This window comes from Canis lupus, chromosome 3 (assembly GCF_011100685.1).
Source record: "Canis lupus familiaris isolate Mischka breed German Shepherd chromosome 3, alternate assembly UU_Cfam_GSD_1.0, whole genome shotgun sequence".
Taxonomy (NCBI): Eukaryota; Metazoa; Chordata; class Mammalia; order Carnivora; family Canidae; genus Canis; species Canis lupus.
In genome coordinates this window covers 31516565-31532917 of record NC_049224.1, presented here as the reverse complement: position 1 = coordinate 31532917, position 16353 = coordinate 31516565, and the positions used below count along the sequence as shown (strand labels likewise).

At 39.3% G+C, this 16353-nt stretch overlaps 1 protein-coding gene across 1 annotated transcript; it reads left to right on the top strand.

Moving 5' to 3' along the window:
- The first annotated feature begins 14943 nt into the window (after nt 1-14943).
- On the top strand, nt 14944-15882 carry OR6C85 (olfactory receptor family 6 subfamily C member 85). Its single transcript, NM_001388947.1, is given in 1 exon segment — nt 14944-15882. A coding segment is annotated over 1 exon segment (939 nt).
- Nucleotides 15883-16353: the final 471 nt, after the last annotated feature.

The window sequence follows — 16353 nt, the reverse complement described above, 5'->3', positions numbered from 1 at the left end:
TCCTTGGGTAGTCTTTCCTCCTTTGTCGAATATTAGTTGATCATAAAGTTGAGGGGCCCCTTCTGGATTCTCTCTTCTACTCCATTGATCTATGTGTCTGTTTTTGTGCCAGTACCACACTGTCTTGATGACCACAGCTTTGTAGTACAACCTGAAGTCTGGCATTGTGATACCCCCAGCTATTGTTTTCTTTTTTAAAATTCCCCTGGCGATTCGGGGTCTTTTCTTATTCCACACAAATCTTAAAATAATTTGATCTAACTCTCTGAAGAAAGTCCATGGTATTTTGATAGGGTTTTGATGCCTTTAATGTCTTTTTATTGTCTGATTGCTGAAGCTAGGACTTCCAGTACTACGTTGAATAGCAGTAGTGAGAGTGGACATCCCTGTCTTGCTCCTGATCTTAGGGAAAGGCTCCCAGTGCTTCCTCATTGAGAATTATATTTGTTGTGGGTTTTCGTAGGTGGCTTTTAAGATGCTGAGGAATGTTCCCTCTATCCCTACACTCTGAAGAGTTTTGATGAGGAATGGATGCTGTATTTTGTCAAATGCTTTCTTGTATCTAATGAAAGGATCATATAGTTCTTGGGTTTTCTCTTGCTGATATGATGAATCACATTGATCATTTTACAAGTGTTGAACCAGCCTTGTGTCCTGGGAATAAATCCTACTTGGTCATGGTGAATAATTTTCTTAATGTATTGTTGGATCCAATTGGCTAGTATCTTGTTGAGAATTTTTGCATCCATGTTCTTCAGGGATATTGCTCTATAATTCTCCTTTTTGGTGAGGTCTTTGTCTGGATTTGGATTTAAGGTGATGCTGGCCTCATAGAACGAATTTGAAGTACTCCATCTCTTTCTATCGTTCCAAACAGCTTTAGTAGAATAGGTATGGTTTCTTCTTTAAACGCTTGATAGAATTCCCCTAGGAAGCCATCTGGCCCTGGACTCTTGTGTCTTGGGAAGTTTTTGATGACTGCTTCAATTTCCTCCCTGGTTATTGGCCTGTTCAGGGTTTCTATTTCTACCTCTTCCAGTGTTGGTAGTTTATGGTTTTCCAGGAATCTGTCCATTTCTACTAGATTGCTTAATTTATTGGCGTATAGGTGTTCATAATATGTTTTTAAAATCGTTTGAATTTCCTTGGTGTTGGTAGTGATCTCTCCTTTCTCATTTATGATTTTATTAATTTGAGTCTTCTCTCTCTTCTTTTTAATAAGTCTGGCTAATGGTTTATCTATCTTATTAATTCTTTCAAATAACCAACTCCTTCACAGATAACATGATACTGCTGTACATAGAAAACCCAAAAGACTCCACCCCATGATTGCTAGACCTCATACAGCAATTTGGCAGCATGGCAGGATACAAAATCAATGCTCAGAATTCAGTGGCATTTTTATACACTAACAATGAGACTGAAGAAAGAGAAATTAAGGAGTCAATCCCATTTACAATTGCACCCAAAAGCATAAGATACCTAGGAATAAGCCTAACCAAAGAGGTAAAGGATCTATACCCTAAAAACTATAGAACGCTTCTGAAAGAAATTCAGGAAGACACAAAGAGATGGAAAAATATTCCATTCTCATGGATTGGCAGAATTAATATTGTGAAAATGTCAATGTTACCCTGGGCAATTTACACGTTTAATGCAATCCCTATCAAAATACCATGGACTTTCTTCAGAGCACTGGAACAAATCATCTTAAGATTTGTGTGGAATCAAAAAAGACCCCGAATAGCCAGGGGAATTTTAAAGAAGAAAACTATATCTGGGGACATCACAATGCCAGATTTCAGGTTGTACTACAAAGCTGTGGTCATCAAGACAGTGTGGTACTAGCACAAAACAGACACATAGATCAATGGAACAGAATAGAGAACCCAGAATTGGACTGTCAACTTTATGGTCAACTAATATTCGATAAAGGAGGAAAGACTACCCAAGGAAGAAAGACAGCCTCTTCAATAAATGGTGCTGGGAAAATTGGACATCCACATGCAAAAGAATGAAAGTAGACCACCATACACACATCCCTTACACCATACACAAATATAAACTCAAAATGGATGAAAGATCTAAATGTGAGACAAGATTCCATCAAAATCCTAGAGGAGGACACAGGCAACACGGTTTTTGAACTCGGCCACAGTAACTTCTTGCAAGATACATCCACGAAGGCAAAAGAAACAAAAGCAAAAATGAACTATTGGGACTTCATCAAGATAGAAGCTTTTGCACAGCAAAGGATAGAGTCAACAAAACCCAAAGACAACCTACAGAATGGGAGAAGGTTTTTGCAAATGACGTATCAGATAAAGGGCTAGTTTCCAAGATCTATAAAGAACTTATTAAACTCAACATCAAAGAAACAAACCATCCAATCATGAAATGGGCAAAAGACATGAAGAGAAATCTCACAGAAAAAGACATAGACATGGCCAACATGCACATGAGAAAATGCTCTGCATCACTTGTCATCAGGGAAATACCAATCAAAACCACAATGAGATACCACCTCACACCAGTGAGAATGGGGAAAATTAACAAGGCAGGAAACCACATATGTTGGTGTGGGTGGGGAGAAAAGGGAACCCTCCTACACTGTTGGTGGGAATGTGAACTGGTGCAGCCACTCTGGAAAACTGTGTGGAGGTTCCTCAAAGAGTTAAAAATATATCTGTCCTACGACCCAGCAATTGCACTGCTGGGGATTTACCCCAAAGATACAGATGCAATGAAACGCCGGGACACCTGCACCCCGATGTTTCTAGCAGCAATGGCCACGATAGCCAAACTGTGGAAGGAGCCTCGGTGTCCATCGAAAGATGAATGGATAAAGAAGATGTGGTTTATGTATACAATGGAATATTACTCAGCTATTAAAAATGACAAATACCCACCATTTGCTTCAACGTGGATGGAACTGGAGGGTATTATGCTGAGTGAAGAAAGTTAATCCGAGAAGAGGGGCAAGATGGCGGAAGAGTAGGGTCCCCATATCACCTGTCCCCACCAAATTACCGAGATAACCTTCAAATCATCCTGAAAATCTACGAATTCGGCCTGAGATTTAGAGAGAGAACAGCTGAAACGCTACAGTGAGAAGAGTTCGTGCTTCTATCAAGGTAGGAAGACGGGGGCGGGGGGAAGAAATAAGGAAACAAGAGGCATCCAAGGGGTGGGGCCCCGAGAGGAGCAGGGCTAAGGCCCGGGCGAGTGTCCCCAGGACACGAGAGCCCCGTCCCGGAGTAGCAGGAGCTTCAACAATCTTCCCGGGTGGAAAGGCGCTTGCAGGGAGTTAGAGCAGGACCCAGGAGGGCGGGGATGCCCTCAGGCTCCCTAGGACACTAACAGACACCTGCGGCGCGCACAGGAGAGTGCTCCGAGCTCCGTAAGGGCTGTAGCGCACAAGGCGGGACGGAGCAGCTCGGAGGGGCTCTGGCTGCGGCTCCGCGGAGGGGGCTGTGGGGTGGGAGCGCAAAAACAACAGCGCAGGCCGGGAGCACACGGTGCCAGGACACAGCCCAGGATATGGCCTCCCCCAGGGACAGGCAGAGGCCAGGACGGCCCAGGACAGCAAGGACGCTCCTGCCCTGAGCTGAGCAGATCAGCGGCCCCGCCCTGGAGCCTCCAGGCCCTGCAGACAGAGAGCTCCGAGGTCACTGTGGGGGCTGAATCCAGGGCTCCAGAGCTGGCCGCCGCCACTGGGGTTGTTCCTCCTGGGGCATCACGGGGTAAACAACCCCCACTGAGCCCTGCACAGGCAGGGGGCAGAGCAGCTCCCCCAAATGCTAACACCTGAAAATCAGCACAACAGGCCCCTCCCCCAGAAGACCAGCAAGACAGACAAGATCCCGGGGAAGTCAAGGGACTTAAAGTATACAGAATCCGAAGACTCCCCCGTGTGTTTTTTTCTTTTTGATTTCTGATTGCTTCCCCCCCTTTTTTTTCACCTTTCTTTCTTTTTCTTTCTCTTTCTTCTCTTTTTTCCTTTTTTACTTCCTTTTTTCTTTTTTCTTTTTCTCTTTTCTTTCCTTCTTTCTCTCTCTCTTTTTCGCCTTTTCCCAATACAACTTGTTTATGGCCACTCTACACTGAGCAAAATGACTAGAAGGAAAACCTCACCTCAAAAGAAAGAATCAGAAACAGTCCTCTCTCCCACAGAGTTACAAAATCTGGATTACAATTCAATGTCAGAAAGCCAATTCAGAAGCACTATTATACAACTACTGCTGGCTCTAGAAAAAAGCATAAAGGACTCAAGAGACTCCATGACTGCAGAATTTAGATCCAATCAGGCAGAAATTAAAAATTAATTGAATGAGATGCAATCCAAACTAGAAGTCTTAACGACGAGGGTTAACGAGGTGGAAGAATGAGTGAGTGACATAGAAGACAAGTTGATGGTAAAGAGTGAAACTGAGGAAAAAAGAGACAGACAATTAAAAGACCTTGAAGATAGATAAAGGGAAATAAACAACAGCCTGAGGAAGAAAAACCTACATTTAATTGGTGTTCCGAGGGCGCCAAAAGGGACAGAGGGCCAGAATATGTATTTGAACAAATCCTAGCTGAAAACGTTCCTTATCTGGGAAGGGAAACAGGTACTCAAATCCAGGAAATAGAGAGATTCCCCCCCCCAAATTAATAAAAACCGTTCAACACCTCGACATTTAATAGTGAAGCTTGCAAATTCCAAAGATAAAGAGAAGATCCTTAAAGCAGCAAGAACAAGAAATCCCTGACTTTTATGGGGAGGAATATTAGCAGACCTCTCCAAATAGACCTGGCAGGCCAGAAAGGGCTGGCAGGATATATTCAGGGTCCTAAATGAGAAGAACATGCAACCAAGAATACTTTATCCAGCAAGGCTCTCATTCGAAATGGAAGGAGAGATAAAGAGCTTCCAAGACAGGCAGGAACTGAAAGAATATATGACCTCCAAAACAGCTCTGCAAGAAATTTTAAGGGGGACTCTTAAAATTCCCCTTTAAGAAGAAGTTCAGTGGAACAATCCACAAAAACAAGGACTGAATAGATATCATGATGACACTAAACTCATATCTGTCAATAGTAACTCTGAATGTGAATGGGCTTAATGACCCCATTAAAAGGCACAGGGTTTCAGACTGGATAAAAAAACGGGACACATCTATTTGCTGTCTACAAGAAACTCATTTTAGAACGGACACCTACAGCCTGAAAATAAAAGGTTGGAAAACCATTTACCATTCAAATGGTCCTCAAAAGAAAGCAGGGGTAGCCATCCTTATATCAGATAAACTAAAATGTACCCCGAAGACTGTAGTGAGAGATGAAGAGGGACACTATATCATACTTAAAGGATCTATCCAACAAGAGGACTTAACTATCTTCAATATATATGCCCTGAATATGGGAGCTGCCAAATATTTAAAACAATTAATAACCAAAGTGAATAAATACTTAGATAATAATACACTTATACTTGGTGACTTCAATCTAGCTCTTTCTATACTCGATAGGTCTTCTAAGCACAACATCTCCAAGAAATGAGAGCTTTAAATGATACACTGGACCAGATGGATTTCACAGATATCTACAGAACTTTACATCCAAACTCAACTGAATACACATTCTTCTCAAGGGCACATGGAACCTTCTCCAGTATAGACCACATACTGGGTCACAAATCGGGTCTGAACAGATACCAAAAGATTGGGATCGTCCCCTGCATATTCTCAGACCATAATGCCTTGAAATTAGAACTAAATCACAACAAGAAGTTTGGAAGGACCTCAAACACGTGGAGGTTAGGACCATCCTGCTAAAAGATGAAAGGGTCAACCAGGAAATTAAGGAATTTAAAAGATTCATGGAAACTAATGAGAATGAAGATACAACCGTTCAAAATCTTTGGGATGCAGCAAAAGCAGCCCTAAGGGGGAAATACATCGCAATACAAGCATCCATTCAAAAACTGGAAAGAACTCAAATACAAAACCTAACCTTACACATAAAGGAGCTAGAGAAAAAACAGCAGATGGACCCTACGCCCAGCAGAAGAAGAGATTTAATTAAAATCGAGCAGAACTCAATGAAATCAAACCAGAAGAGCTGTGGAATAAATCAACAGAACCAAGAGTTGGTACTTGGAAAGAATTAATAAGATAGATAAACCATTAGCCAACCTTATTAAAAAGAAGTGAAAGAAGACTCAAATTAATAAAATCATGAATGAGAAAGGAGAGATCACTACCAACACCAAGGAAATACAAACGATTTTAAAAACATATTATGAACAGCTATACGCCAATAAATTAGGCAATCTAGAAGAAATGGACGTATTTCTGGAAAGCCACAAACTACCAAAACTGGAACAGGAAGAAATAGAAAACCTGAAGAGGCCAATAACCAGGGAGGAAATTGAAGCAGTCATCAAAAACCTCCCAAGACACAAGAGTCCAGGGCCAGATGGCTTCCCAGGGGAATTCTATCAAATGTTTAAAGAAGAAACCATACCTATTCTACTAAAGCTGTTTGGAAAGATAGAAAGAGATGGAGTACTTCCAAATTCATTCTATGAGGGCAGCATCACCTTAATTCCAAAACCAGACAAAGACCCCACCAAAAAGGAGAATTATAGAACAATATCCCTGATGAACATGGATGCAAAAATTCTCAACAAGATACTGGCCAATAGGATCCAACAATACATTAAGAAAATTATTCACCATGACCAAGCAGGATTTATCCCCGGGACACAAGGCTGGTTCAACACTCGTAAAACAATCAATGTGATTCATCATCTCAGCAAGAGGAAAACCAAGAACCATATGATCCTCTCATTAGAAGCAGAGAAAGTATTTGACAATATACAGCATCCATTCCTGATCAAAACTCTTCAGAGTGTAGGGATAGAGGGAACTTTCTTCGACATCTTAAAAGCCATCTACGAAAAGCCCACAGCAATATCATTTTCAACGGGGAAGCACTGGGAGCCTTTCCCCTAAGATCAGGAACAAGACAGGGATGTCCACTCTCACCACTGCTATTCAACATAGTTTTTCAAGTCCTAGCCTCAGCAATCAGGCAACAAAAAGACATTAAAGGCATTTAAATTGGCAAGGAAGAAGTCAAACTCTCCCTCTTCGCTGATGACATGATACTCTACATAGAAAACCCAAAATCCTCCACCCCAAGATTGCTAGAACTCATACAGCAATTTGGGAGCGTGGCAGGATACAAAATCAATGCCCAGAAATCAATGGCATTTCTATACACTAACAATGAGACTGAAGAAAGAGAAATTAAGGCGTCAATCCCATTGACAATTGCACCCAAAAGCATAAGATACCTAGGAATAAACCTCACCAAAGAGGTAAAGGATCTATACCCTAAAAACTATAGAACACTTCTGAGAGAAATTGAGGAAGACACAAAGAGATGGAAAAATATTCCATGCTCATGGATTGGAAGAATTAATATTGTGAAAATGTCAATGTTACCCTGGGCAATTTACATGTTTAATGCAATCCCTATCAAAATACCATGGACTTTCTTCAGAGAGTTAGAACAAATTATTCTAAGATTTGTGTGGAATCAGAAAAGACTCCGAATAGCCAGGGGAATTTTAAAAAAGAAAACCATATCTGGGGGCATCACAATGCCAGATTTCAGGTTGTACTACAAAGCTGTGGTCATCAAGACAGTGTGGTACGGGCACAAAAACAGACACATAGATCAATGGAACAGAATAGAGAATCCAGAAGTGGATCCTGAACTTTATGGTCAACTAATATTCTATAAAGGAGGAAAGACTATCCATTGGAAGAAAGACAGTCTCTTCAATAAATGGTGCTGGGAAAATTGGACATCCACATGCAGAAGAATGAAACTAGACCACTCTCTTTCACCATACACAAATATAAACTCAAAATGGATGAAAGATCTAAATGTGAGACAAGATTCCATCAAAATCCTAGAGGAGAACACAGGCAACACCCTTTTTGAACTGGGTCACTGTAACTTCTTGCAAGATATATCCACAAAGGCAAAAGAAACAAAAGCAAAAATGAATTATTCAGACTTCATCAAGATAAGAAGCTTTTGCACAGCAAAGGATATAGTAAGTAAAACTAAAAGACAACCTACAGAATGGGAGAAGACATTTGCAAATGACATATCAGATAAAGGGCTAGTTTCCAAAATCTATAAAGAACTTCTTAAACTCAACACCAAAGAAACAAACAATCCAATCATGAAATGGGCAAAAGACATGAAGAGAAATCTCACAGAGGAAGACATACACATGGCCAATAAACACATGAGGAAATGCTCTGCATCACTTGCCATCAGGGAAATACAAATCAAAACCACAATGAGATACCACCTCACACCAGTGAGAATGGGGAAAATTAACAAGGCAGGAAACAACAAATGTTGGAGAGGATGCGGAGAAAAGGGAGCCCTCCTACACTGTTGGTGGGAATGTGAACTGGTGCAGCCACTCTGGAAAACTGTGGAGGTTCCTCAAAGAGTTAAAAATAGACCTGCCCTACGACCCAGCAATTGCACTGTTGGGGATTTACCCCAAAGTTGCAGATGGAATGAAACGCCGGGACACCTGCACCTTGATGTTTCTAGCACCAATGTCCACAATAGCCAAACTGTGGAAGGAGCCTTGGTGTCCATCGAAAGATGAATGGATAAAGAAGATGTGGTTTATGTATACAATGGAATATTACTCAGCCATTAGAAATGACAAATACCCACTATTTGCTTCAATGCGGATGGAATGGAGGGTATTATGCTGAGTGAAGTAAGTCAATTGGAGAAGGACAAATTTTATATGTTCTCATTCATTTGGGGAATATAAATAATAGTGAAAGGGAATATAAGGGAAGGGAGAAGAAATGTGTGGGAAATATCAGAAAGGGAGACAGAACATAAAAACTCCTAACTCTGGGAAACGAACTAGGGGTGGTGGAAGGGAGGAGGGCAGGGGGTGGAGGTGAGTGGGTGACAGGCACTGAGGGGGACACGACGAGATGAGCACTGGGTGTTATTCTGTATGTTGGTAAATTGAACACCAATAAAAAATCAATTTATTAAAAAAAGAAGAAAGTCAATCGGAGAAGACAAACATTACATGTTCTCATTCATTTGGGGAATATGAATAATAGTGAAAGCGAATAGAAGGGAAGGGAGAAGAAATGGGTAGGAAATATCAGAAAGGGAGACAGAACATAAAGACTCCTAACTCTGGGAAACAAACTAGTGGTGGTGGAAGGGAGGAGTGCGGAGGGTGGGGGTGACTGGGTAACGGGCACTGAGGGGGGCACTTGCCAGGATGAGCTCTGGGTGTTATTCTGTATGTTGGCAAATTGAACACCAATAAAAAATAAATTTATATTTAAAAAAGATTTTATTTATTTATTCATAGAGACAGAAAGAGAGAGGCAGAGACACAGACAGAGGGAGAAGCAGGCTCCTTGCAAAGAGCCTGACGTAGTACTCGATCCAGGGTCTCCAGGATCATTCCCTGGGCTGCAGGCAGCACTAAACCGCTGTGCCACCAGGGCTGCCCTGAAGGCAGAGTTTTAACCAACTGAGCCACCCAGGCACCCTGTAGCACTAATTGTTTTATTTCATATAAGTTTCATTTCATATAATAAGTAACTTCCAAACACTTATGTAGAGGCCTAAAAATGTATATGGTATTTAAGTAATCTGAACCAGTTCTGTAAGCGACTGTTTTTGTATTACTGTGAAGATATGAAACGTAGTTCATTACATTTTTAAAAGTGTTCCACACAATTTCTTAATTTCTACATTCCCTCCCTTGCTCTTCTTCAGGGGTTTTCTTTCAGTAAGCAACTTTTCCATGCTCTTAATGTATTCCTTTTTGGTAGGAATCCAGAAATATTAGACTGAATCGATAAGTATTTGGCATTTCTGTGCTATGGGTCCTAAATTAAAATGCCTCCCATATCATATATGATGGAGGTCTTGTGTATCTGTGACAACAAGAATTTTCTTTATTCATTCTTCATTTGCTGTTAAGTTGGCAGCTTCCTTTCCTGATAAAAATTCACTTACACCTCCTGAAAAAAAAATTCAACATGCATTTATGATAATATTTAGCAAGCTATGAGTGGAAGTGAATCTTGGAGTGTCCAAGTAGACCTGAAATAATTAGCTTTGCTCTTTTCCACCCAGGTTAGTTGTTTAAAAATAATAATAAAAATCGGATAGTAAAGTTAATTGCAAACAGTGGTAAAGTGAGTATGCAATCTCGTAGGTACCTATAATAATGAATCACATGATTGGGCAAGACATACATGAGGTGAAGGGGTGCCCAAAATCAAGGAAAGAAACCATGCTGTGATTTGTCATCTGACACTTACTGTTTAGCACAAGACCTGTTTCTGATTCTATTGTTGCATCTTCCTTTCTCCGAGGACAATAGTCCCAATTGATAGCTGTTTTTGTTCTCACAAAGTTCATTAAAGTTCATTATACTATAGTTTCATTAGAAGTTTTTGAACCTAGGATCCCAAGGGATTCTTTTGTTTGTTTAACCAATGATCTCTGCATACCTGTTGAGGACCAAACAGAATGGTATAAGATATGACTTATACCATTCTTATTAGTATATAATTTGCAGGGAGATCTGTTTTCCTGCAAAGTCAAGACATCAGCTTTGCCCAAACCAAAGAGTTTGTCACCATTATAACAGTCTTTAATTCTTTTGACCCTGAAGGTTATATGAATACTTTTCCTAGAATTAAAGTCAGGAGATATTTTTTTAGTTGATATCCTTATAAGATTACAGAAGGTAAAGGACATTTTTTTAAAAAGACCTCTGGGAAATTGTGGCAATGCGAACCTAAATGACCTCTGCACACTCACAGACTTGCCAGTGCGTGCAAGTGTGTGAGTGCATGAAAAATATTGTAGGATCCATGACTACCAAACTCATGCCCTGCTCTGAGTTACTCTAAAGATCTTTGTGGTTAAATTGTACACAGAAGCTATGAACAGCCATCTGAAAGGTGAGTGTGATTTATTTAGTCAAGTCAATTGTTTACCATCCAGAACCCACATAGTTCAAAGTACAGGATTTTGACCTGTGTGTTACAAAGCCCAGATCCTAAATAATTATGAATAATGTTTCACAGTAGGAATCAATGGTTATCTCCAGTATTACTTTATTCTCTAACTAGTGACATTTAAAGTTTAATAAGACTTTAGTAACATATCCTCAGAAGTTTTAAGGATAAGACAGTAAATTTTTAGAATATAGTCTCTCATGTTTAAGATCCTAGGAAAGTGTTTCTGTTCTCTCAATTGAGCAAAAACTGACTCCCTAATGTTTACTTTTTTGCTACATGGCTTTTGTATCTACAACTAGAGATAATTCCCTATACTTAATGAGCAGTATCACAAAGCATACTGGAAAGGGTAAAACATTCTGTTGTTATTAAGACAACACAATATATCAATGACCTTTCATATGCTATTCTGTATCAGTTTACCCAGTATGTTCCAGATGAAACTAAAAACACTAACAGATATTGGACTTTTGTAAGGACAGAAGTTAGAATGTTATGGGTGCATGGGAGTTAGGTCAATTTGAAGAGAGCTTGGTAGCACCATATGTGAGCTTGTGGAATCTGGATCAGAAGACAAGAAAGGATAATAGGGTTGTCTCAACATTGACATTTAGTCTTCTCTGGTCATTCCCTGAGTGATCCTCCCCTACAGTACCTGGGAGGGAAGTAGCTGATAGATCAGCCATTTATTCACACCCAGATCAGATTCCTGTCCATAAATCCAGAGTCAGAAAGCTCTAAAGTGTGATCTGGGCACATGTTGGAAATGGACATTGCATCCTCAATAGAAGGAAAGATACATATTTCCCCACTCTCAGGAAAAGCTCACCTCAATATCATTGTGGGAAATATGTTGAAACAGCCAGGAGCCAATTTGGAACATTCATATTCCACACTGAGGTCTCCTGGGAAGAGCCTGTTCCACCCCAGCAATAACAGAAATTGGAAACCTTAGAGACAGTGACTGCATTGGGAAACATTTCAGGTGCTACAAATGTAATTATTATGATTGAAGGCTATCTCTCTACTACAGCCCCTAACTCAGAAATAATGCAGCCCTGGGCATTGATTTATCTAGTTCCATGAGGAAGTTACTTGACAGATAGTATCACCAAGAAGATATTGGTCATTTTCTCAAAAGATAAAGGGGAAAAATAAATTAATCAAATAAATAGTTGAGAAGGCTGTGTTCTGTAGTGCTTATGAGCTTAGTTTCTGCAGTCAGACTGCTTATATTCATATTCCTGCTTCGCTCCATCCTAAGTCAATGATCTCAGGCACAATTCTTAATATTTCTGGACTCAGTTTCCTCAATTTTGAAATGAAAGTTTAATAACAACTAGCCTTAGAGAATTGCTTTGAGAATTAAAGGAAGTCATGTAAGTATTTAACATAGTATTTGACATTTAGTAACTGCCTTATAAATGTTACCTATGATCATCGTAATCGTAGACAGGTTTGTGAATTAAATTAAATACAACCAAAAAGGGATTCTTTGTCCTACCATCTCACATGAAAATCTATTCTTATCCCAGGAAATTTCTCATTAGAATGTGTTCTTCAATTGAAAACATAAATTAAAAAAAAGAAAACATAAATGTGTCTGGTATGAATAACATAAATATTATTATCAGCCTCTAACACCTTAAGTGAATGTACTTTTCCTACAGCTCTGATAGGAAGTTTACCCTGAAGTAATACAGAGACTAAGAGACTAGTTGCAATGGACTGGGTATCTTTAGAAGATGAAGAAACACAGAAGTGGCAAACTTCCTGATGGGCAAATGAAAACCAGGAACCCCCCCCACAAAAAAATTCCTGAAACTCGCCCCTAACTTGGCAGAGTGAGAGGAAAAGCGTGGAATTAGGATTTAAGAAATGTGGATTCTTCCTTAGACTTTGTTCCTGACAAGCCTAGTGACTGCAGAACCTCTGAGTTCCATCTATAAAGTTAGGGGATTGGCTAAAATCATCTTTACTGAGCTTTCTCTCTTCATTTATATAGTTCTCTTAAGTACTTGATTATTTTATTTATAGTAACCTAAACCCATTTGGCTAAGATTGTTTTCTCTCTTGTTCCTACCTGTTTGTTTCTTTCTTGTTCTAGGAGAGACAGGGCACATGTCCAGGGCATAAAAGAGATTTTTTATAAATTAGTAGACAGAATTTAAGGGAAGTATTCTAAAGTAATCCTATGTGATGAAACAAGAGAGCCCTAAGACAAGTTCAGAAGAGACTATGAAAGCTGTGGTTACTGAGCAGATTGGAAGAGAATATCCCAAAGACCAATGTTTGAATTAAGATATTTGGGCAAAGAATCACATTAGAAAATGCAAAAAAGATTCAGAAACAAGTTCCACAATTGTATGTGGTTGTTCACCCATTATGAATAGACCTGTCAACAAATACTACTCTTTTTAGAATTTAAGAGAACCTTATAATTTTGTATCTAACTTTGAGGACAGTAGAAAACTTAAAATACATATGTGGAATATGGAGGAGGGGGCAAATCTAAGGAAGGTAAAATAAAGTATGGAAAAATGTGTGAAATCCTTCACGAAGGGAGCAGATCCTAGGAGAAGAAACAAAAGAATCAGGCATGAAGCTAACAGCCTAAAGGAATTAGTTTGTTTAATCTTTATTCTAACCTGTGAAAAACATACACTAATATTTTCATTTCACAGGAAATAGCCATTGCTATTGAGCTAAAAAGTAGAAGAATCTGTAATTACCAATTATGGTAAATACTCAAAATGAAATAAACAGATCATTTCTTTTCACAGTAGGGATGAGAGAACGTAGATAGGATTTTCCAGGGAGGTATCTTTGAAGGGGTTATGTTTAAGTTGGCACCTGAAAAATAAGATTCAGCTATGCAAGAATGTAAGCAAAGAAAATGCATTGCAAAAGCCCTGGAGTGGGAAAAACTTGACATCTTCAAGGAACTGAAGACCAATACAGCGGGATAAGCAAGAGATGAATTAGAATTATACAGCCATGAAATCATAAAGAACCATATAAAACAGACTAAGGGGATTGAATTTTTTCCACAGGAAATGAAATCCTATTCAGTGGCTTTAAACACAGAAATGGATCTAATTCCTGGTTTGTTTGTTTGGTTTTTTTTTTCTTAAGTGAGCTCTACAATGTAGAATTTGAACTCACAGTCTCAAGATCAAGAGTCCTACTTTACTTACTGAGCCAGTCAGGTGCCCCTCATGCATGGTTTTAAAAGATCACTCTGGTTCTGTCTTTAGAATGGACTTGCAAGAGTGTTTTTGTGTAATGTATGAAGAGAAGAAAGCAGAAGGGCATGAAGTACTTTAGAGGAGAATGTGGATTATCACAGTGAGTAGCAAGCAGAGACTGAGAGGACAAAAAATTTAACTTCACAACCTTAACTATTGGCAGTCCTGTTCGCTTCACATGCAACCAAAATGACAAGCAAACCTTGAGTTATTGTCATGAAATTACAAACCATGAATATTTTTACGATAGGGCTTTTCTGTTCATTAACATAGATAACATAAAATAACCTCATTTCTGGGGTTGTCAAAGAATCCTTTTACTATTGTCTTAATACTACATCACGATATTAAAAATCTTTAATAAGAGCCTTCTGGCTGGTATCCAGTATAATGTTCAACCGTGAAAGTCCAGTAGAAGTGTTTATCAATCAACTACCACAGCAATAACATTCATTAACAGGTGACAAAATCAAATCTTGGCTTATCTAACATCTTCACCTCAACCCACTGCTAACTTGAGCTGACAGTCTCTCTGACCTAATGTCTCTCTTATTTTTACACACAGACAAGGCCATAGTCAGGAATCGGTGATGAAAAATTATACAGCAATAACAACATTCATCTTGGTGGGATTAACAAATGACCCACATCTACAGATTCTGCTTTTTATTTTTCTATTTCTAACCTACTTGTTGAGTGTTGTAGGGAATCTGACCATTATCAGCCTCACGTTGGTGGATTCCCACCTTAAAACACCCATGTATTTTTTCCTCCAGAATTTCTCCATCTTGGAAGTGTTCTTTACCACTGTCTGCATTCCTAGATTCCTCTACACAATGGCATCTGGGGACAATACCGTTACCTACGATGCATGTGCCACTCAATTATTTTTTGTTGTCATATTGGGTGTGACTGAATTTTTCCTCCTCACAGCCATGTCCTATGACCGCTATGTGGCCATCTGCAAACCCCTGCATTACATGACCATCATGAACAACAGGGTCTGCATCAAGTTCCTTATTGGATGTTATATGTTAGCTCTGCTCATCGTCCTCCCACCCTATATCATGGGCTTCAAGCTCGAGTTTTGTGACTCCAATGTCATAGATCACTTTGGCTGTGATGCTGCTCCCATCCTGAAGATTACCTGCTCAGACACAGAGTTTATCGAGCGATTTGTCTTGGTCCTGGCTGTGTTGACACTCATTTTCACCTTGGTGTGTGTAGTTCTGTCCTACACATACATCATTAGGACCATTCTCAGATTTCCTTCTGTCCAGCAAAGGAAAAAGGCTTTTTCTACTTGTTCTTCCCATATAATTGTGGTTTCTATTACTTATGGAAGCTGCATCTTTATCTATATCAAACCTCATGCAAAAGAAGGGGTTGCTATTAATAAGGTGGTGTCAGTGCTTACCACTTCAGTTGCCCCAGTGATGAATCCCTTTATTTATACTCTGAGGAACAAGCAAGTGGTACAAGCTTTCAAAGACATGATCAAAAGAGTTGCATCTATCTCAAAGAATTAAAAGACTAGTGAGGACAGAATGACAAATTATAAAAGAATTGCTGATCTCCATTTTTTCCCTAATTATATATTGTTCATAGATTTACATATATCACAACTCCATTCTATTATACCTAGTGCTCACTACTGATATATATATATTCCCAGATATAATTAGCTCAATCTATTCCCAGAAATACATGGGAATAAATATCCAGTAAATACTTATAAAAACACACTTGTTATTACTTACAGAACTAATAAATTTAGACAGTATCAATCTACTACCATATTAGCATTCAACTACCCCTCTTGCACTGATATGTCATGATCTGAGTCCCACAATTCCCAGGAACTTCAGTATGATTATCTATATCTACAAGAATGTCCCTACAATCACTCTATTGGATAAAACTCATTATTCTCTCTCTCCCACTCTTCAGGGAGATATAAATGTAGGCTAAAAGTTTCCTTTAATATCATTTGCTTAAAA